This window comes from Dioscorea cayenensis, chromosome 18 (assembly GCF_009730915.1).
Source record: "Dioscorea cayenensis subsp. rotundata cultivar TDr96_F1 chromosome 18, TDr96_F1_v2_PseudoChromosome.rev07_lg8_w22 25.fasta, whole genome shotgun sequence".
NCBI lineage: Eukaryota > Viridiplantae > Streptophyta > Magnoliopsida > Dioscoreales > Dioscoreaceae > Dioscorea > Dioscorea cayenensis.
In genome coordinates, this window is record NC_052488.1 from 2,069,796 (window position 1) to 2,091,421 (window position 21,626).

Sequence of the window (21,626 nt, forward strand, 5' to 3'; positions counted from 1 at the left end):
CATGCTTTTAGTAGAGAAACTCTTTTAAAGCACAAGACACATTGAAATTTATCATATCATATTACACATACATGCTTTTAGTTGATGGCTTCATGTTTGGCTCCTGACATAGAGCTTTTATAAAGCACTACAGACCGTTTGTTTGTGATAGGAAGTGTTATGCAATGAGGTGATTGTGCTTAGGCTTTCTTCTTGTCCTTAGGTCATCTCCAATGCATGACCCAAATCCCAAATTTGAGATTAAATTTGGGTGTGGATTGCTTCAGCACATGCCCAAATTTGATCCCAAATTTGGGTTTGGAATAGGATGACCCCAAATTTGGGGTCCCACATGAATATTAATTTTTTAATCATTTTATTTTTATTTTTATAATTATTGTATTAAAATTATAAAGTTAATAATTCATTAATGTAATTATAAGTAGTCATTATATACTTACAATATTAATTTGTGTGAAATTAATTACTTAATTAATAATAAAATTATTAATTAAATTAATTTATGATAAATTTATGAAAACTTAATAGTAATAATAATATAAAAAAAGATGTGGAAAGAATATTTTGCGAATATGTTTTTTTAGGATAAAATTTAGGGTTTGTGGTTGGAGCATAATTTATTGTAGAAGAACAAAATTTGTGATTTGTGGTAGAAATTTGGGGTTGTGGATTGGAGATGACCTTAGGAGAATCAGGACTTAGTATTCCAGTATTCCAGTTTTCTTTAAACAATTATTTTTGATTTATGAGGTAGAGCAATTTCTCGCTTCTCACAATCTTAATTTAGATCCTTAGTTATTAAACCCGAGCCAGCCTAGCGGTCTGACCGTTCAATCCAGTGACTCGTAACTTAAACCGGGCCGGTTTACTCTTTAAACTGTTTAAAACATTGACCCAGTAAAAGTCGCTCAACCTTGCTTAAAAAACCGTTTTAATTTGTTGACTTGGGTGGATTTCATGGACCCAGGCGGGTCAAAGCCTTTTTAAATAAATTAACATTTAGCCCCATTTTGGTGTGCCTTTTTAATATAGAATGAGGGCTAATTATGGTATTTCCATATTAAAAATCAAAGAAAAAGCAAGAGCCCTAACCCTAGACAGCTAGACTAGTTTCTTTCTACTACGGTTTCACCTTCCATATTATAGAAAAAAAAAACAGAAGTACTTTGAATTTAGTATAAATAAAAGTATTAAATATATTAAAAATAAAATTTAATATATTTTATTAACCCAACATTGACCCCGATTGACTTGACGGTTGAACCGTTTAACCCGAGACCTAGAGCCTTGAATGGGTCGTTGTTTGGACTGGTTCAATAACATTGCTTTTATCTATAGGATGATGTAAAGAAAGTTGTGGCGTGTTTGTTTTCTTTTTCCTGCATGGTTTTTTATGCACATGAGCACATCCCTATTGTCTACTGTCTCTATAGTTCAAGTGGAAGGATGCTTGGTGTTTGGTGTGGGTTTTCAAACTTGACAGTAAAAAGTTAATTATATGTTCTTTTAATGTACATGGTTCTTTGTTGTTTATGCTTACTGTCTGCATGTGTGAAAGGAAGGAAGATTGAATAGTGTTGCATTATGTTCCATAGTCAGTGTTTGCTGAATGATTTTTCATTTTATTCATGTGCTTGTTGCCAAATACTATGCATGAAGACAGTTAGTTTTCATTAGGAATTGCCTTTCTTATTAGGATGGGGCAAGGATACATCTAGTCACACCTATATGCCTATCTTGTAAGCAAATGCGGTCAATTAATTTATTATTTTGATGTTCAGTAGGTTGAAAGTCATGTACCAACGAATTTTTCCATAAGATTTGATTCTATGTGGAAGTAACTTGGGTCAACAATTTTCTTTTCCATCATGTTAAGTGGTCAACACCTTTTAGATGAGAAGATTTGTAAATTTTGCAGAATAGACAATGAATAGGAACTGAAGGTTAAGGTTCATATAGCAAGCTGACAAGTTGTACCATTGATCATTTCGCAAATTAGATTTCCAAACTTCAATTAGTATTACATTTTGATCACTTTGTTAATTTTGTCCTGCCAAGTGCAGAACTTCTTTGCCTGAGAAACTCAATAAACTATTATGGCTTATGTAAGAGGGTGTGTCTGAAGAAGGCATGTTCTAGCAATGATTTTTCAATATTATATTTCTCTCTGATTGAGAATAGTTCATATCTTATATGGTGGTGATAATTTTAATCGACTACATTTATACTTGTCTAATCACCATCATGAATCATTATATAGATCTTTTCCCTGGTTAAGTAGCATAGTGGCTGGACATTCATTGCAACATCCCATGTTTTACATGAAGCCATATAGCTTGTAGGTGGTATTATGAGTTATTTCATATGAGACAGCTTCCTGTCATGGTCTTGTGCTTCACGAGCGCTTTTTTTGGTCCTTTAATTTGCTTTCCTGTCAAATTAAACAGTTTCCTGTAGTTTTCTTGATATCTCCCCCGGTTTACTCTTTTGTTCTGATCCAATTTTGGAAGCTTGATTACTTGAATTATTCAATTTCGTAAGATGTTGTTTTTCCTTAATCTTTTGTAGTTTTTTTTAGAATGGTGCAAATTATAGGATACCACAAAATTAAACAAGTTTTGTTAATAGAAGCAGAAGAGTACAACTAACTTATGGAGTTTTTATATTAGCATACTCTTTTAATAGTGCTTGATGTGTTAACCTCCTTAGTTTTGCTTCATTGTATAAATTTTATTCTATATGGATTCCCCTGTGTGTGTGTTTTTTCCTAACTGGATTCATTTTGTTTTCCTTGTTTGCACATATACCCTTGTAAAATTTTTAATTGAATTCAACAATAAGTTTCAGGGTGTGATTAATTGCGTTATCATAATTATAGTTGCACGAGTTGCTGTGATATTAGTTTGTTGCTTACTAGTAATGTACCGTACTTCTCAAAAACCTACATTTTTGATTCATGATGTTAGTTTTACGGTAATTAATTTTGTAAGTTTGGCTTAAAATATACAAGCCTAGGTCCCTCTTACTATCAATCAGCTTCCGCTCTTATTTTGAATAGGGGCTCACTTAATGTGAAACCTGAGCTAGTATGATTAGTTTGTTTACAATGCATTTGGTTCGAAAAAAGTAGCACATGTTAAGGGATAGATTAGAATAATTAATAATTTCACATTATTGTTAGCTTAAGTATTTAGGTTAAATAGATATTGTCTGATGTGACAACTTAATAAAATCATAATTTATATGTTGCGATCACAGAAATGAGGTAGTGTGATAGACACGGAGTCTGATTTTAGGAGTACTACGAACAACTTTATGCTGCTGCAAGTGTTTAATTACCATTTTGTCACTATTGTGTCTTTTTCCGTATCCTTGGAGCAAGATTCTAATTATCACTCTGTAAAGTAGGCAAGTTCTCGTGTTTTCTGTGTGAATGTTTGTGTGATTTCTTTTTTTCTAACATCAATTTGTCTGTGTCTTTTTCCGTATTCTTGAGGTCAGTTAACTTCATGATATTTTTCCACTCTCTAGAAACAATTACCTTGATTATTCAACTTCATTAGATGTAAGTCTTAAAACAAGACTCTTTTCTTTATATATTTAGACATATATATTTATGTATATGTATGTATACACATAAGGATGCCCTAATTATGAAATCTAGCACCACAACTAACACTCCTACTGACTTTAGAAGAAGTAAGATGGTCCTCCGAAGTTCTTCTCTGAAAGCTCCTCCTTGCAATGTCCCTCATTGTACCAGCAAAAGAAAGCTCAGGGTTGAGTCTAATGTTCTTATTAAACTGATTGCAGATAAACTTCTGAGATTCCATGGCTTCTTGCATAGATATTCCTGAATTTCTTCTTCTTAGTTCTTTTGTCGCCTCTGAACATAGACCGCAAATCCATTCGCCGCAATGTTGTTCTCTTACTAGGATTATGTATGTTATTGTACAATCCTCTGAGATTCCACAGCATGCGCAGTTTATGGTTTGTATTTCATTTAGCTGCAGTTGCATGCACTGAGAAATCTCAATGGTTTCTGTTGAACCATTCTGGAGGTCACCTTGTAGCCCTTGTTCCTTCTTCTGTGTATGGAAAACAAGACAGTATTTAGCATCTAGTTAGAAAATATACTCCAGCAAGATATATAGTTTTTTTTCCTTTAAGTGGTAAAGCAATAGTTTATCCTTTTATATTTATATTTAAACCTATATATATATATATAGGTTTGATATGGAATATTGAGATAGAGGGGAGAAGACAGTGAACTTTAGGTTTCACATAGCTGAGAGGAAGATGGCAGTGGAGGAGAAGAATGAGAGGAAGAAGAAGAAGATTAGGGTTTCTTATGTTATATAAAGAGAGAATAGAGAGAAGAATAGGGTGCAATATTTGTAGAGCTGGTAGGGTAGGATTTTGTACACATATATACAGAGAGAAGAAAAAGAAGAGATAAAAGGATAGCATAAGATGAAGAAGAGAAGAAGAATAAGGTGTCATATGTAGGGTCTTCCCGCATGTTACATATGCACAGAGAAGAAGAAGAAAAGGTTTTTATATATATATATATAGAAAGAGAAATGGATTCAAATTCCAAGCATTTAGCCTAAAGAAGAAGATGAAGAATTGGGTCTTCACGCATGTTACACTTATATAGAAGAAGTAGAAGAAGAAGAAGAAGAAGAAGAAGAAGAAGAAGAAGAAAAGGTTTATATGTATATACAGAAAGAAGATGGTATCATATATGCATAGCATGATAGGGTTTCATGCATGTTACATATTACAAACAGAGAAACAGATAAAGAGTTTCACACATATTATATATATATGTATAGCATGAAACACTTGAATCAAACAATGACTTTCAGTTGAAAGTTTTCCCATATATATATATATATGTGCAGAGAGGAGAAGAAGAAGAAGAAGAAGAAGAAGAAGATAGACACAGAGAGATGATTCAAGTTTAAGCATTTAGTGTCACAACTTCAATGGACCATGAGAAGAAGAAGAAGAGGTAGTAGCTAGTGTCTAATTATATGAAAGTTTGTAGCAGTGCATAGACATTATTATTACCTTGAGTAGAAGAAGAGAAGCTGCAGCTGCTTCTCTATTGAAACGGAATGGCATGGTCACAAAAACACTTGAATCAAACAATGACTTTCAGTTGAATATCTCCTCCCCACCACCCAACCCCTTTATATATACATGGCCATAAATAACAGATCTATAGATATTATCTAAATTGTTAGACTTCCTTTTTAGTTTTTACCTCTCTTACATTGAATGATCAAAAAGGTGAGATACTATGGAATGGTGTGCGTCTTTCAGGATCACCGTGATCATTCACGGGAACTGATAATGAATCAAATATGTATATACATATTAATGTGTGTGCATTTGTATTATTAGCTGTTCTTTTTTCATGTATTAATAATGCATGCATGCATGCATGGATAAGCTTGTTCTCTACGTGATTTCTCTTTTGTTACTGTTGACGTTGCATAAATGCCATGACATGACTTCCCTAAAACTGTGGGCTTCTAGTGCTGGTTTTCTCTTTTTCATGTTCATATTAGGGTTTCTTCTAGTTCAGGGTGTTTTTTTAGGTGTCTTGCTTATATTCATGTAATATTATTATTTGGCTTTTATACTTTTCTGATTAAATTCAATTTAAAAACATAAATTATTGTGTACTTTCTTCTATATTTTTTTATTTTGACAAAGTGGATAAGTCATGTCAAAGACATGCTTAGATGTGGAGTTAATAATTTAAGATATATATATCTTTATGCAGAGTGAATTAAGGTTTATTTATTTATTTTTTTTAGCAAAAGCAACAATATTTTATGTTAATAAATTAAGACGTCGTTGGCCTGCGATCTATGTATATTTTTTTTAATAGGAAGAGGGATGGAAAAATTATGGATAATTTTTTTATTATAGAATTTTTAAAGATGATTTTTATTTGTAATATATTAGGATGGTCTGTAAACAAGTATGAGTTTTTTAAAAAGTATAAAAGCAAGAAGAAAATATAAATTTGTTGTTAAAAGAATTTTGAAGATATTTATTAAAACAATAATTCTAAAGTATTTGACTTTTTTTTTAGAGAGAGATAAAAATTATATATTATTATTTTCTTGGTCTCATTCTTTTTTTGGGGTGCAAATTCAAAATGGCATTTTGTTGACTTTTAAGGTTCAATGTTCTTGAAAACTATTAATTTTGAATGATTGGAAAGATTATTTGTTTGATTAATTTTGTGATTCCAGGTGGCAAAGTCAATGACACAGATTGATAATTTTGGAGTTATATGTTGCTATCCTATTTGATGTGTGACTTTGTATAAAACCAGGGGCTTAGAACACTGGTTTCATTTAAACTTATATTATATAAGCCAGTTGCAAGAGTTATTATTATGCAGGTGAATTAGGTGCCATTTAAAGGTTAAAATTAAATAACAACTAGAAATAAAAAAAAAATAATTAAATTTATTTATGAACAAGTTATTCATGTGAAACATATTTTCCATGCACTTTTAGTTGAATTCATATTAATTTGATTATTTGTTCTTATTTTTCTCATATTATTGCCATCAATAATGAATTTTAAAATCTTCTTCTTGCTTATTTAAAGTTTAATTTTTTTCTTAAATCTCATTAATTAAAGTCAATATTTTAAGTTTAATATTAATTAATCAATTTAAATGTTTATGCAGGATATACATTGTCTTGAGACTGTTAAGCAATTATGTAGCTCATGATCAGATTAATGTTAGACTCTATTATTTAATAAGATACTTAACTTTAGTTACTCCCTCCTTTCTTATACAAATGTCTTAAATAATTGAATCTAGACCTTGGTTTGATTTGAAATACCAAACCAAATGGAACCATTACGAATCCTTTTTAAGTTTTAAATAAAAATTATATAATATATAATATGATAAAAAAAAATTTACAAAAACTACAACCGCCACTTCACAAAAGATTATTTAAAGGACAAACATTTATGATGATGCACTAATTACGATAACTTTAAAGATTTATCATGCGGGACAGAGTATCACATAAGATAATGTTGGCTTGTCAAATGTACCCAATATGATATATTAGGGGTCGTAACTCCACAATGATGTATTTATATAGTATTTTTGTATAGTACTACTTCTCACTCATCATTCGTGTGACTTCCATTGGACCATCCTTTGATTGTCATATAATAAAATTTCTTTTGATATTTTGATTAACTAAAATCGAACATTTTGAAATGGAATCTAAAACCGAACATTTTAAAATTAAATCGGAAACAAACATGAAATGGAACCGCCTTGGAACTAAAACTAGAAACGAAATTTTAAGACCAAGATTTGATTTCGGTTTTAAAATTAAAAAAAAAATTGCTTGGTTCAGAATCGAAATCGAATTTGAGTCCGTTCTAACCAAAGCTCTTAAATTAATAAAACTAGCTGTTTCCAAAGCTCAATATATATATATATATATATATAACTTTTTACAATTACTCTTAATCTCTCTTCCACTATATTTAAGGTTTTTATAATTCCAACTCAAAAGAGTTCAAAATAGAAAAAATAATAAATTAAAAAAAAACATATAATTTTTTTTTAATATAATATAAAAAACCAGATAAAAAGGGAAACCGGGATGGAACATTTATACATAAATTTAGAACTCAATAAATTTATAGTCAACCAAGATAAACCATTTTTGTCTTCTTTCTAATTTTATACCTTTCATGTGTGACCTTGCTACTTACAAGTTGCAACAATTTGCATCACATTAAATTGTAACATGTTTTATGTCAATATTGAACAACAGTAAGTCAAAATTGGTTTTGACAGCAGAGACAATGCACCTTGCCTTCAAATTGATGGACATTCTTTTTAATATATGTTGTTTGACATTATTGATACCCATTAAGGAGGGAAAGTCATGATAGCTATATGTGTGGGTGAGATTTGTGGAATTACAAAGATGGAAATATTGTTATTTAAATATTATCAAATATTAAATTGTATATGAAATACTAGATATATATATATTTTTTGGAAAAAAAAAGAACTTATATGGTTGGTGAGTTAGCCTTGATTTGTAGTATGCATATTTTTTTTTTTTAAAAAAAATTGACAATATTAGTAAATATTTTGTATAGTTTTAAAAAAAAAATTAAATATTTAATTTTGAGTAATTTTAATTAAGAGTTTTTTTTGGTTTAGAGTAAATTGACATAATGCAGATAGTTTTACATGTAAAAATGGACTGTCATTGTTTAATTTTACTGTAAATATTCCACTCATTTTAATGTTACTCATATCAAAGTATTTTTTTTAATTGTATTTCAATTTAGTGCAAAATTGACCTTAAATCCATCCTACAAAAGTATTTAGTTATCTATATATATATATATATATGCTAAGATTTATATAGGTCAAAAAATTAATATTCATCCACTTCTTCTCATTTATATTACAAATTAAAAAAAATAAAAAAAGCAATTTATATTCATCTTCTTTGGTTTATTTAGAATCTAGGTCAAATTATGGACACCATTCTTTTTCTTTTGTGTATTGTTTGATATTTATCTTTTTATATAATTTTTTTAATAAATGTGAACCAGCTACGAATTTTAACCGTCACCTTAAAAGAGAGTTGAATTCTCAACCTTTTAATTAGAATAGAAATAAATTATTATACTTTTATTGGAGAGGTAATTAAGCTAGTTTTATTAAAGTAATTAGATGAATTAGAGTTGATAGAAAAATAATATATTCTTTAAATGATATGATTTTCTCTAAACAAAATTAATGTTTGTTAATTAAAATTTTAAAAAACGAATCGATGGATACGGGGTTGTAAAACTCACTTTATATAAGTGATTCACAGCCCAAATTCTAATAAACCAAATAAATATAAAAAAATTAAACACATCATTTTATTTATATAAAACCAAATGAGATATTTATTTACATAAAACCAAATGAGATTATTATAATTTAAAATATAGTATTTTTTACTTGCATGTACGTTTATTTATATTGTGATTTAAAATTCAATGGATCAAGTGCCCAGGAGCGGCAAACATATATAATTATTTTTATGCTAAATCAATTACAAATTTTCAAGAGACATGCACTCTAACTTAATAATCAAACAAAATCTTAGCTTAAATAAAATATGAAGTTATAGTAATGAGAAGAATTATATATAAATATATACATATAGACTTTTATTAATAAAATAATTTTAAAGTTGTCAACTACTTTTTGATTTATTGCCAATTAACGCTTTGGATAGATTATTCATGTTCTCTTATAGAGGTGTATTTGAATTTCAGCTCAAACAAGATGGTAAATAAATGATGCGGGATGTATCGAGGAACTGGCCTGCGCATTCATACAGAAATGGGATGCGACCTAATGGAGGGGTTTTTTGGTCATTTTTTGGGGTGAAGTTTTTAGGTTTTATGGGCCTAAGTTGATGGAAAATGGGTCAATAAACAAAAGTCATGAGCTTGTTGCACAAGCTTGTGAGTCATACCAAAAAATGACCAAATTCCATCATTTAGACCTCGAAAACCCTAATTTTGTCGTTTTTTGTAATAATTGATTTCGTTATATCTTAGGCTAGAAATCTCTAATTTGTAAGCCGTTTGTGGCAATAGTCTTTATTTTGTTAAGCCTTTCATTTCTTGGTTTTATTTGAGAATTTATAATTTTTGGTATATTTTCAAATCATCTCCTTTCTTGGTGTTATTTTCATTCGCCAATTTATTGTAAGCCTACGGGCAAGAGAAAATCAGTTTTGTGATCATTATTTTCTTGAGTAATAAGATTTTATTCTTCTCCCAATCATGGTTATCCTTGATCAACAGGTGTTGGAAGGCTTGTTATCGGGTATTCATTCTCGAATCAACGGTTTCAAGTATACCGCTGCATCAGTTTGGTACCAGAGCCGAATCGATCATGCCACCGCGTGGACGAGGATGCCCTACTCAACAAATGGAGGAGATCTACGAACGTGATGATGATGCTCGTTTTGAACGTCGGGTTGGTCGCCTTTTGGACCTTCGAATGGAGCGGATGATGGAGGAATTGACCAAAAAGTTTACACATATGATGGGAAGCACCAATCTAGGTCGTACCTCGGAGAGTCGGGGTGAAGACTTATTGGAAGAGGATAACGGTTACGTTGCAGACATCGTGCAAGCACGGCAACGCGAGGGGAAAAATTGTGGGGAAGGTGCTAGAAATCCCTGTGATAAAGACAGACGGTGGGAATTTGGCATGCGGATTGAGATTCCGGAATTTCATGGTGGCCTGCAAACGGAAGAATTCCTTGATTGGCTAACTACAGTTGAGGAAGTTTTGGAGTTCAAGGTGGTTCTTGAGGACAGGAGGGTTCCGTTGGTAGCAACAAGTCTTCGTGGTTGTGTAACTGCATGGTGGCAACAGTTGAAATTGAGCCATAGTAGACTGGACAAGGGCATGATTAATTCTTGGGAGAAGATGAAGAAGCACATGTGCACAAATTTCTTGCTCCACAACTACCAGCGTTTGATTTTCAGCCATTTGCACAATCTTCGTTAAGGCGCGCGCTCCTTGGAAAAGTATACAACGGAGTTCTGTTAGTTGTTGGCTTAGAACGAGATTCAAGATTCAACAGCCCAGTTGGTGGCGGGATACATCGGAGGGTTGCGAGTCCAGATTCAGGAGACCGTTAATTTGTTTGACCCGATCTCTATTTCGTCCGCCCACCAGCAAGCTTGATTATTGAATGTCAATAACGGCGCTCGGCCCCTACAAACTTAGGGGCGACACAAGGCGGCTATCAACCGATTAGTGTCAGTTCGGCTGGCGTAACTCGAGGAGGGGTTATGACAGACCGACCTGTAGATACCACAATTGTGAGGGGAACCAACAGCACTATCCAGTGTTTTAGTTGTGGAGAAAAGGGGCATCATCAAGCGGATTGTAAGAAGATGGGCAAGAGAATTATGTTCTGGTTGTACGCAGATCTTGTTTGACACCACGGTTACTGAAGATGACTGGTTGAGAACTAACATCTTCCAGTCCACCTGCACCGTCTTAGGTAAGGTATGCCTATTTGTGATTGATGCAGGTAGCTATGAAAACATTATCTCTGAGGAGGTCGTGTAAAAGCTCAAAATTACCATTGAACGGCATCCAACACCGTACAAATTGGCTTGGCTCAAGCAGGGAGGTGAACTGACCGTTGCCAAGCGCGCATTGGTTTCTTTATCGACCGGCATGAAGTATAGAGATGAAGTATGGTGTGATGTAGTTCCCATGGATGCGTGTCACCTGCTATTGGAAAGACCCTGGTAGTACGATCAGAGAGTTATTAATGACAGCAGCTTGAACTCTTACAGCTTCGCATTTGGGGGAGTGAAGATTGTGCTGGTGCCTACCAAGCCGGTGGAGAACGCACCGCCCGCCAACATCAACCTGTTGTCTTATGCACCATTCGGCAGGGAGTTGTTGGATTTGGGAACCACGTTCGTCTTGCTCGGGAAGGAGGTCACCGAGAACGTGGAAGGTCCAGAAATTCCAGAAGTTGTTTTTCCTCTCTTAGACGAGTTTCAGGGATGTTTTCCTTGACGACTTGCCTAATAGCCTTCCACCCCTCCGGGACATCCAGCATCAGGTGGACCTGCAGCCGGGCTCTGTCCTACCACACCAACCCCTCTATAGGATGAGCCCTCGTGAATACAAGGAATTGAGGGTCAAGTAGAAGAGGTATTGGCGAGGGGGCACATTTATGAGAGCATGAGCCCATGTGCGGTCCCAGTCTTATTGACACCAAAGAAGGATAGCGCCTGGCGCATGTGCGTGGATAGTCGAGTCATCAACAAAATTACCATAAGGTACCAGTTTCCTATTCCTCGTTTGGATGATTTTCTTGACCAGATCAGTGGTGCTATGGTGTTCACACGACTTGATCTTAAGAGCGGGTATCACCAAATACTTGTACGACCAGGAGATGAGTGGAAGACCGCATTCAAAACCCGCGAAGGGCTGTACGAGTGGATGGTTATGCCATTCGGGTTATCTAACGCTCCCAGCACATTTATGCGGGTCATGAATCAATTCCTGCAATCCTTCATTGCCAAGTCCGTAATCGTGTACTTTGACGACATCCTCATTTATAACGCGGACCAAAAGACACACCTTGTACATGTTCGAGACGTCCTCGCTGCCCTTCGTTCTCAACAATTCTATGCGGCCAAGAAGAAGTGTGTCTTCTTTACACCCAAGGTATTATTTCTTGGTTATGTTATTTCAGGAGACGGGATACAGGTTGATAAAGTGAAGATCATGTCAGTGCAGCAATAATCGACTCCCACAAGTATCACTGAGGTGAGAAGCTTCCACGACCTCGCTTCTTTCTATAGGAGGTTTATTACACACTTATCAGTATCATGGCACCACTCACGGAGTGCATGAAGGGCAACAAGTTCATTTGGACCAATGAAGTCGAGGCCACATTCCGTCTGATGAAAGAGCGGCTGACCACTGCCCCTATCCTGGCACTGCCTGACTTCAACCACACGTTTGAGTTACACATCGACACCTCTAAGGTGGGGATTGGAGCTGTTCTAAGCCATTAAGGGAGACCTGTTGCATTTTTCATTGAGAAGTTGTCCGGGGTCCAGTTGAACTACAACACCTACGACGTTGAATTCTATGCTGTGCTGCAGGCAAACGATGGAAGCGTTATTTGATTCATCGGGAGTTCATCTTGTACACAGATCATGCTGCCCTACAGTATATACATTAACAAGATAAGGTGTCATCTCGCCATGGCCGATGGGTGAACTTTCTGGATGAGTTTACCTTTTTTGTGAAGCATAAAGCAGGGGTCTCTAACCGTGTTGCGAACGCACTCAGTAGGCGAAGCAACCTTCTAGTCACATTACAAGTCGAGGTACCTGGTTTTGACTTTTTTCGTGATTTGTTTGTGACTGACCCATATTTCTCGGAGATCCTCCTAAATGTACAGGCTGCAAAGCGGATAGATTTCAGGATGGTTTCTTGTTCTGGGGAAACCAACACTGTGTTCTAGATTGCAGTTTATGAGTGCAAATTATTAGAGAGTTGCACGGTGAAGACTATGTGGGAAGGGACAGAACACTCCAGTTGATTCAGTCTTCCTATTTCTGACAGGGCATGCGTAAGGATGTTGAAAAGTTTGTTCAACGATGCCGGATATGCAGATCTCCAAAGGAGGCGCAGCCAATGCTGGCCTCTATATGCCATTGCCAGTACTTTCTCAGTCATGGACGGGCATTAGTATAGATTTTGTGCTGGCCTACCGTGTACTCAACGTAGTAACGACTCTATCTTTGTGGTAATAGACCGTTTTTCCAAGATGGTGCACTTCATTCCCTGTAAGAAGACGACGGTTGCTATCAATGTGGCCCAACTATTCTTCCATGATGTCTATCGTCTCCACGGCCTACCATCCTCAATTGTCTCCGATTGAGATACGCTGTTTCTTAGCCACTTTTGACGAAGTTTGTGGAAGATGGTGAACACACGACTCAACCTTAGTAGTGCCTATCACCCTTAGATGGATGGACAAACTGAAGTTGTTAACTGCTCACTAGGTAACTTGCTTCGTTGTCTTATGGGGGATCATCTTAAAGGGTGGGATGTGCGATTGAGTCAGGCAGAATTTGCTCACAACCTTGCTGCAAACAGAAAGTACGGGGTTCAGTTCATTTCAGGTGGTGTACTTGGCAATTCCTCATGGACCCCTCGACTTGATTCCCCTCCCGACGAAGACTCGGGTCCACGGGAAAGTGGCTTACTTTGTAACGAGATTACAGAGCATTCTCAATACTGTTCTCGATAACTTGAATGCCTCCAACACACGTTACAAGCAACATGCCGACTAGCGACGCCGCCATGTTGAGTTTGATGTTAAAGACTTTGTATGGGCTGTGTTGTCCAAAGAGCGTTTTCCAGTTGGGAAGTACAACAATCTTAAAGCAAAAAAAGATTGGGCTCAGCGAGATCATTAAGAAGATCAATCCCAATTCATATCGACTTCAGCTCCCGAGCCACATCCGGACGGCTGGTGCATTTATGTAGAAATGGGATGCGACCTAATGGAGGGGTATTTTGGTCATTTTTTCAGGCGTGGAGTTTTTGGGTTTTATGGGCCTAACTTGATGGAAAATGGGTCAATAAACAAAAGTCAAGAGCTTGTTGTACAAGCTCGTGTGTCATACCTAAAAATGACCAAATTCCATCGTTTAGGCCTCGAAAACCCTAATTTTGCCGTTTTTAGTAATAATTGATTTTGTTATATCTTATGCTAGAAATCTCTGATTTGTGAGCCATTTGTGGTAATGTTTTTATTTTGTTAAGCCTTTTATTTCTTGCTGTTATTTGAGAATTTACCATTTTTGGTATATTTTCAAATCATCTCCTTTGTTAGTGTTATTTTCATTCGCCTATTTATTATAAGCCTACGGGCAAGAGAAAATCAGTTTTATGATCATTATTATCTTGAGTAATAAGATTTTACTCTTCTCCCAATCTTGGTTATCCTTGATCAATAGGTGTTGGAATGCTTGTTATCCGGTATTCGTTCTCTAATCAATGGTTTCAAGTATACCGCTGCATCAATAAATATGTTAAGATATTAATTTCATATTTGTACACATTTTTAACATATGCTTTATTCACATTTTATGAAAACATTAAAACAAATCCTAAGTTTATATATGTATCTCATGCAACATTTGATGATATCGATAGTAAAAATAAATGGAATTCAACATAGGAATTAAAAAAATAGATCAAACTCTTATTGCATATTTTCTAAATTATTGTAAAAAAAAAATGAAGGGTTTTTTTGGCTGTGTAAAAGCTCATGATTACTTTCTAACCCCCGCAAAAAAAAACCACAAAAAATTCATGAATATTCATTTAGAATTTTAATTTTTGAGGGGTATCGATGCAAAATTGAAAAAATATTATATTTAAAACCCAATTTAGTCTCCGCCTTTTCTTTCCAAAGTGAGATAAAACCTCCACCTCTTTGTATTTTTTATTTTTTTTAATACAAGTGATTTATTTATTTATTTTTAGAACCAGTGGTTGTTTTTGCGTCTCTGATCTCCATATATCTCAACACACGGCAGTCTCGATCTCATACTCTCAAGAGGTGATGAACTTCAGCTCTCTAAATGCATTCATTTGATTTATTCCTCATTTTGCATTGTATGGAGCTTCCAGTGTGTTTGTTTGTGTGTGTGTGAATAATCTTAGTTTTAGTTTTTTAAAAATAAAAAAAATATTTAATAGCAACTGTTAAATTATGACCTAATGGTCTTTGTTTTATAAGTGTGGATAGACACTGTTAGTTACTGTTAACTATTGTTAAATACTGTTAAATAATGTTAAACATGGTACATAAATAAACAATAACAAATTTTTGTTAAATACTATTAAATAATGTTAAACATGGTACATAAATAAACAATAACAATCTGTAGCATATTTTTTAAATACTTTTAGACATGGTACATAAATACACAATAACAACTAGGTTTTTCTTCATTTTTTTTTATTCTTTTTGGTGTTGAACATTGCTAACCCCACCACCTGGGGGTGCCAAGAGAAGTCGATGGCAATGAAAAGCTGTAAGCATGATATATTTGAACGCTTTTTTTTTTGGTGCTTATTTCTGACGAGAGAACTTTCTATGGATCAGAATTCATGGGGATTTTTTTTATTAATTTCATGGATTCTAATTGTTGGAGTAGTGTAGGTAACTATAATGCTTTAACTGCTTGCATGAATGTCATGGAGTTTGATTATTTGGAGAGAAGGGAAAAATTAGTATATGTTGCTTTTATGGTTAATGCTTGTCTGACTTTCACTACAAGAAAAATCTCAAATTGGCATGGTAAAATTGGCACGAAAATGAATTTAAAAACAGTGCCAAAATAAGTTTGGTACCGTATTTGGCACCAAAAAATAACCGTGCCTATATTTTGGCACCGTTTTTTAATACCGTGCCAACCTTTGTCACTGTTTTTGGCACGGTTTTTTTAGTATTGTGCCTAACATTCCTACTGATTTTTTGGTACAGAGTTTATCGGTTCAATATTTGGAACGGTTTTTAACACAATTTTATTGGTTCGGTATTTGGCAAGTTTTTAACACAATTTTACATGCTATAGTTTTTTCATGGTATTTGGCACAATTTTTAATGAGATTTTTTTGTTACGGCTTTAGGCACGCTTTTGTTTATTTTGTGAAAAACATAATTTATATGAAATTAATTTTATTAAAATATATTTTTTTATTGATTTATTGGCAAAATGAACAAAAATGTTACTAAAATCACAAATTTACTAACAACTTTAAGACAAAACTCAACAAGATAGGTAGAAGTTGAATGAAAAGAATAACAAAACATCCAATGAATTAATAATAATTTTAGTGCTCACTCGTGCAGTGAGTTTTCTACAAGACTATAAAGCAATTCCTCAATCTCATCACATAAGTCAAGCTTCTTCCTTATTGTCCAAAAGTCCATTGGATGCTCAATCACATCATGATAACAGGAACCTGCAAAAACAAAACAACCAACACAAAATCACGATCATAGCACCCTTCAAAACTTACCAACAACTCCCTAATTATCACATCATGATAATCAGGGAGCTGCAGATATTATTTACTACATTTGCAGACAATAAGCAGATTTCTTGCAGTAGTTTTCAAGCCAGTCCAAGGTCACACTCTTTAGCCTCTTAATAGACCAAATTTTTTGGTTAGGTTAGGAGATAAAGCCAGTAGGTTTAGAAATGATCATGCATATACTTAGTGATGAGAAGCTAGCTCTCACCTATCTTCACTTAAACCGAAATGGTTCAATGATAGTCCACTAAGTATATCAACATTGAGCCATGGGTTCTTAACCTGTAAAGGTGATATATATAAACTTTCAGCAAGAGATAATCTCAGAACATTTTATATAGCAATATATAATTCTAATGAAGAGTGATATATGTATAAAATCCTGAAAATACAGATATTTTTAATCTTAAAACATTTTAAAAATACTCTCAAATCTAAACCCTAAACATATCGCGTGATGATGTGAGAATGAAGCAACAGCTCCGGAAGTCCAATAGTATGCCATGCTTTCACTTTATCTCTAGCCCAAGTGTCCACAAGATTCAAACTAAGTGACCATGTCATGACTATCTAACAAAACTTTGATTTTTTTTTTGTGCATCGTAGCAATTATATATGGGCGCTCACCTTTAATTATGGACTTAACTGAAGACATTTGAAACTTGGTAGGCTGTAGGACAGAGATAGGCCTACATATTCTGCATCACAAGAAACACATGTGAGTTCCCACATACCACATGCCAACCACAAACAACCTTTGTGTTATAGTTGAGCATTTTCAGATATCAGCCAAACACCTATGAGTCCTTGAATTGTTATTTCTGAGCCTACAGCTAATTTTAAGTCCAAAAGCTGTACTTTAATTATCAAAGTAAAGAAAGAAATTAGGCATGTCAAGAGCAAGTTAAAGTTCAAGCTAACGTAGCATTTTTCGAGTTGGGCTTCATATATGAAGAGTTCAATCAAGTATCACCATTGAGACTATTTGAGTTAGTTGGCAGAAATACAAAGAACCTATAGATAGCAAAGAAAAAAAGATAAGAGAATTCTTACTTCTCGCAAGAGACTAGTGAGAATGGATCAGCACAATAAGATATACACGGCGTAGGGGTTGAGAAAGCGGAGAATGAGGCTCTCTCTTGAGGTTTCTTGGAGATTTTTTGATTTGCAGGATATGCTTAGGTTTGATAAACCAAGCAAAAATGTTCAGTGGTTGCTTAGCAAGCCAAAGTCAGCTATCAGAGATCTTATTGCAGTTGTGAACCCCGGAGGAGGATTCACGTTTAGTAGTGGTAGTTAGTCTTCTACTTCAGAATGCGAAGATAAGTTCACTGCAACAACAATGACTAATGAAGCGAATGTGATCAAACCATAGAAGATCAAAAGGTCAGTTGTTCAACAAACTAAACAAACCATGTTTAATCCAGTTCTTGCTAAGGAGAACTGGGCGAAAGCGAGAACAAGTGCAAGGGAAAGAACACGAGAAGAAAAGACTGATGCTTGGAACTAGTGCTAGTACCATTGAGGAATCTGGCTCTCATGATCTCAAGTCATCATTGGAATTGGTTGCCGATGCTGATGAGCCAATTCAGAACTATAATTATCACCAGAACATCATCATCCGCAACGATATGGTGTCATCATTCCCAGACTAATATTTTCTCAATACTTCTTCAAAAAAATTTTCCTCTAGTTCAGATTCTTAAAAAATGTCATTCAACATTCTTCCTCAATATTTCTCTTAGTTAATATAATGTTTTTAAGTCACACATATCAACCATACTAGGAGGTTACACAAAGATAATTGACCCATTTTAAAACTATAAACGAAGAAGCAATGTTCATGTATTACTGTCCAGTCACAAAATGATTCACTAATAACCAATTTAGCCAAACAGTTTAGATTTTAAGATCACAACCAAAGGATGTCATACCATTCGGTGAATAAATGATGAGATCAATAGGCACATGAGAGATTTGCTTCATCTTCCCAGTTAATCGATCAGTGGCGTCTTGAATTTTTCAAACATCTACATATTAATTCCGAAAGAAAACCAAACAATGGGCTTAAAACAATGTGGAAAAGCACAAACCCAAAAATACTAAAGTTATTTAACTTGTTTACTAAAATCACTTCTTACACTCGTTCAATTTCAAAACTTATAAACAATTGCACAAGAAATCAATGCAAAGAATTCTTCAACCCTAGCTACTGATCAATACCTATAACATTCGCAATCACAATTATGAAGCATACCAAAAGCAGTGAACTTCCTTCTCTGAAAATGCAAGATCTCAGCATACTCTAGTTGTTCCGCCTCCGTCGCCAATTGTAGCACCAATGGCCTTCTCGTCACAATCCCGTAAAACCCAACCCCAAAAATGATAAAAAAAACAACACATAAAGTACTAAAAAACCTAAAAACTCAAAGCTAGACAATCATGCGTCGTTGGCATACCTGAAATCCCCGGAATGGCGGCGTTAGTGATGATTGTGGGAAATCCCCGGAATGGTGCGATAGCGATCGTCGATCGGATCCAGGCGAATGAGGAGCAGATGAGGGAGGTGGCCAGGTGGTCGTTGGCGTCACAATCGGTGGGAGGTGGCCTGGAGCGAAGCTTGTGCTAGAGTTTCGAGAGAGCGAGAGAAAAGGGAGAATGGAGTCTGGAGAGAGCGAGATCGAGAGAAGGGAGAATGGAATTATAATTATATATATAATATATACAATTATATATATAATTATCTTAAATCATGAGTTTATCAATATATTAATAAATTATTATATTTGTATATTTGGCACGGTCTTTGCTATGGTATAAATCAATAAATTATTTTATATATATTTTTGGTACTGTGTTTGACACTGTATTAATATATTAGTATATTTATATTTTTAGCACGGTATTTGGCACGGTATTAATATATTATATATTATACTTATATTTTTGCACGGTATTTGGCACGATATTAATATATTATTATAATTGTATTTTGGTACTGTATTTAGCACGGTATTAATACATTAATATTTTTGTATTTTTGGCATGGCATTTGGCATGATATTTATATATTATTATATTTATATTATTGGCATGTTATTTGGCACGGAAGTAATATAGTATTATATTTATATTTTCGGCACGGTATAAATATACTATTATATTTATTTTTTGGCATGGTATTTGGCACGTATTAATATACTATTATATTTGTATTTTGGCACGATATTTAGCACGGTATTAATATATTATAATATTTGGGTATTTGGCACGGTATTTGGAACGATATTAATAAATTGTTTTTTAAGAAAAATATGTTTGGCACTACATTTGGCACCATCATGTTAAATTATTAAATTTGTATATTTTCGCACGGTACATGGCACGGAATTTAAAAAAATTTAAAAATCTATATATTTGACAAAGTGTGTTAATTCCATGTCAAATGTTGTTACAAATTTGTCACGATTTTTTTTTTGTGCCAATTTTTCTGTGCCAATTTGAGATTTTTCTTGTAGTGTTTGTTCTCTGGTAAACGATGAGTGCTATTTTAGTATTAGAGAGTGCTTTTATTGTTGGAAAAATATAATTTATTGATACCTCGTGATGTAATTAAAATTTAAATAATTATGCTGAAAAACTGTTATGATTTCTGACTGATTCTATGAATTTCAATGGTTTGCTTTGAGAGGTAGAGACAATTAGTTTGTCTTGTTCTCTTGTATGTATGAAACCTAGGCAGTTTACAATGACAATTCTTTTCTGACTTTGATCATCAGTTAAACATCGTTTATTATATTAGTATTAGAGATATTAAGAAAAGAGTTTTCTTAACGTGTTTGTGAATTAGATTCTGGTAGTGCTGAAGCTGAAAGTCAAAAGCTTTAATACTAACAAGCAACCACAATGTAGAGAAGTTTCTGTTATGTTTTATGAAAATACTTAATGAATTTTGAGCTTATAGTGAAGATGGTGGTTCAAATGTGAGGGAGCTTAATGTATTGTTGGAGCGAATGGTTTTTCAATTGCTTTACTGGGGACATTTGATTATGCATAATTTATCTATATTTATTATATGGATGATATTTAGCAGTAGTAGTTTGTCCTATCATGATCTTTGGTATATGCATGAATTGATGCATAATTTTTATGGTGTAGTTAGGGATTTTTATGACAAGAGGAGCTCACAAGAAGTCAGTGGGGAGGTGCTCTGGATGAGGTATGATTCATCAATGTTTGATGCTTCAGTTATGCAGATATATTTATGATACACTATAATCTACTTGATTTGTTGATAATATCTTTGTGATATATTTATTTATTTATTATTTTTTTTTTTTTGCAGAAATTCAATGGTTATTGTCTTTAAAATCATGGGAGGGTGTGACAGGCAGACTGCTCCACAGAGGTATATAACTCCTATTTTTCTGTTTGGTAGACTAGTTTAACCCAAGTTGTGATTTTGGCTTCCATGCAAAAGTGGAAATTCAGTGTTTGACATAATTCATATCTAAGGAGGTGGTTGTTTTTGCCCATTAGTCTTTTGATGATTAGTACATCTTCCTGGAGGTGCTTAGAGTGCTCAGATTGTGTGTGCGTGTTGAAGTTAGTTTGTATTGTCATCCATAATTTTTTTTTTTATTTTTTATTTTCTCACTTTTTGGTTTTGTAAGCACTCCCTATTTCCGTGGATATGGTACACTCAAGTAGAGGTGGCAAAACTTTGGGTACGAATAAAATCGGGTTTTGACAACTATTACTATAAATAGATAAATTTATTGTTTGGACCCGGTCAGATTTTAAATCTTGATAAATCTAACCTATCCGAACTCATTTTTTTTTTAAAACTTGATTGCTTGGATGCCCAAATTTTATCTGAATTCTATAAGCTACATTTAAATTCACTCAAATATTAAATTATATA

General features: G+C 33.9%; 2 protein-coding genes and 1 long non-coding RNA gene across 5 annotated transcripts; 1 reads left to right on the forward strand and 2 right to left on the reverse strand.

The window, feature by feature from the left end:
• Positions 1-3,646: 3,646 nt before the first annotated feature.
• Positions 3,647-5,335, reverse strand: LOC120281836. Its single transcript, XM_039288529.1, has 2 exons — positions 5,077-5,335; positions 3,647-4,088 (listed from the first exon to the last, which is right to left on the reverse strand). The coding sequence occupies exons 1-2, from the start codon at positions 5,128-5,130 to the stop codon at positions 3,648-3,650; spliced, it is 495 nt and encodes a 164-aa protein (XP_039144463.1). The 5' UTR covers positions 5,131-5,335; the 3' UTR covers position 3,647.
• A 7,127-nt stretch (positions 5,336-12,462) lies between these two features.
• On the forward strand, positions 12,463-13,339 carry LOC120282188. The gene is made up of 4 exons (XM_039288946.1): positions 12,463-12,621; positions 12,682-12,741; positions 12,891-13,097; positions 13,208-13,339. Exons 1-4 carry the CDS (start codon positions 12,463-12,465, stop codon positions 13,337-13,339), a joined length of 558 nt encoding a protein of 185 aa, XP_039144880.1.
• A 3,041-nt stretch (positions 13,340-16,380) lies between these two features.
• LOC120281789 lies at positions 16,381-19,386 on the reverse strand. Of its 3 annotated transcripts, none has more exons than XR_005542799.1 (7): positions 19,162-19,386; positions 18,960-19,048; positions 18,637-18,732; positions 17,756-18,033; positions 17,330-17,400; positions 16,911-16,984; positions 16,381-16,630 (listed from the first exon to the last, which is right to left on the reverse strand). It is a non-coding gene; the product is annotated as an uncharacterized LOC120281789 (long non-coding RNA). The 3 variants fall into 3 exon arrangements; XR_005542798.1 differs by having other exon boundaries at positions 17,756-18,048; XR_005542797.1 differs by lacking the exon at positions 17,756-18,033 and having other exon boundaries at positions 16,387-16,630.
• Positions 19,387-21,626: the final 2,240 nt, after the last annotated feature.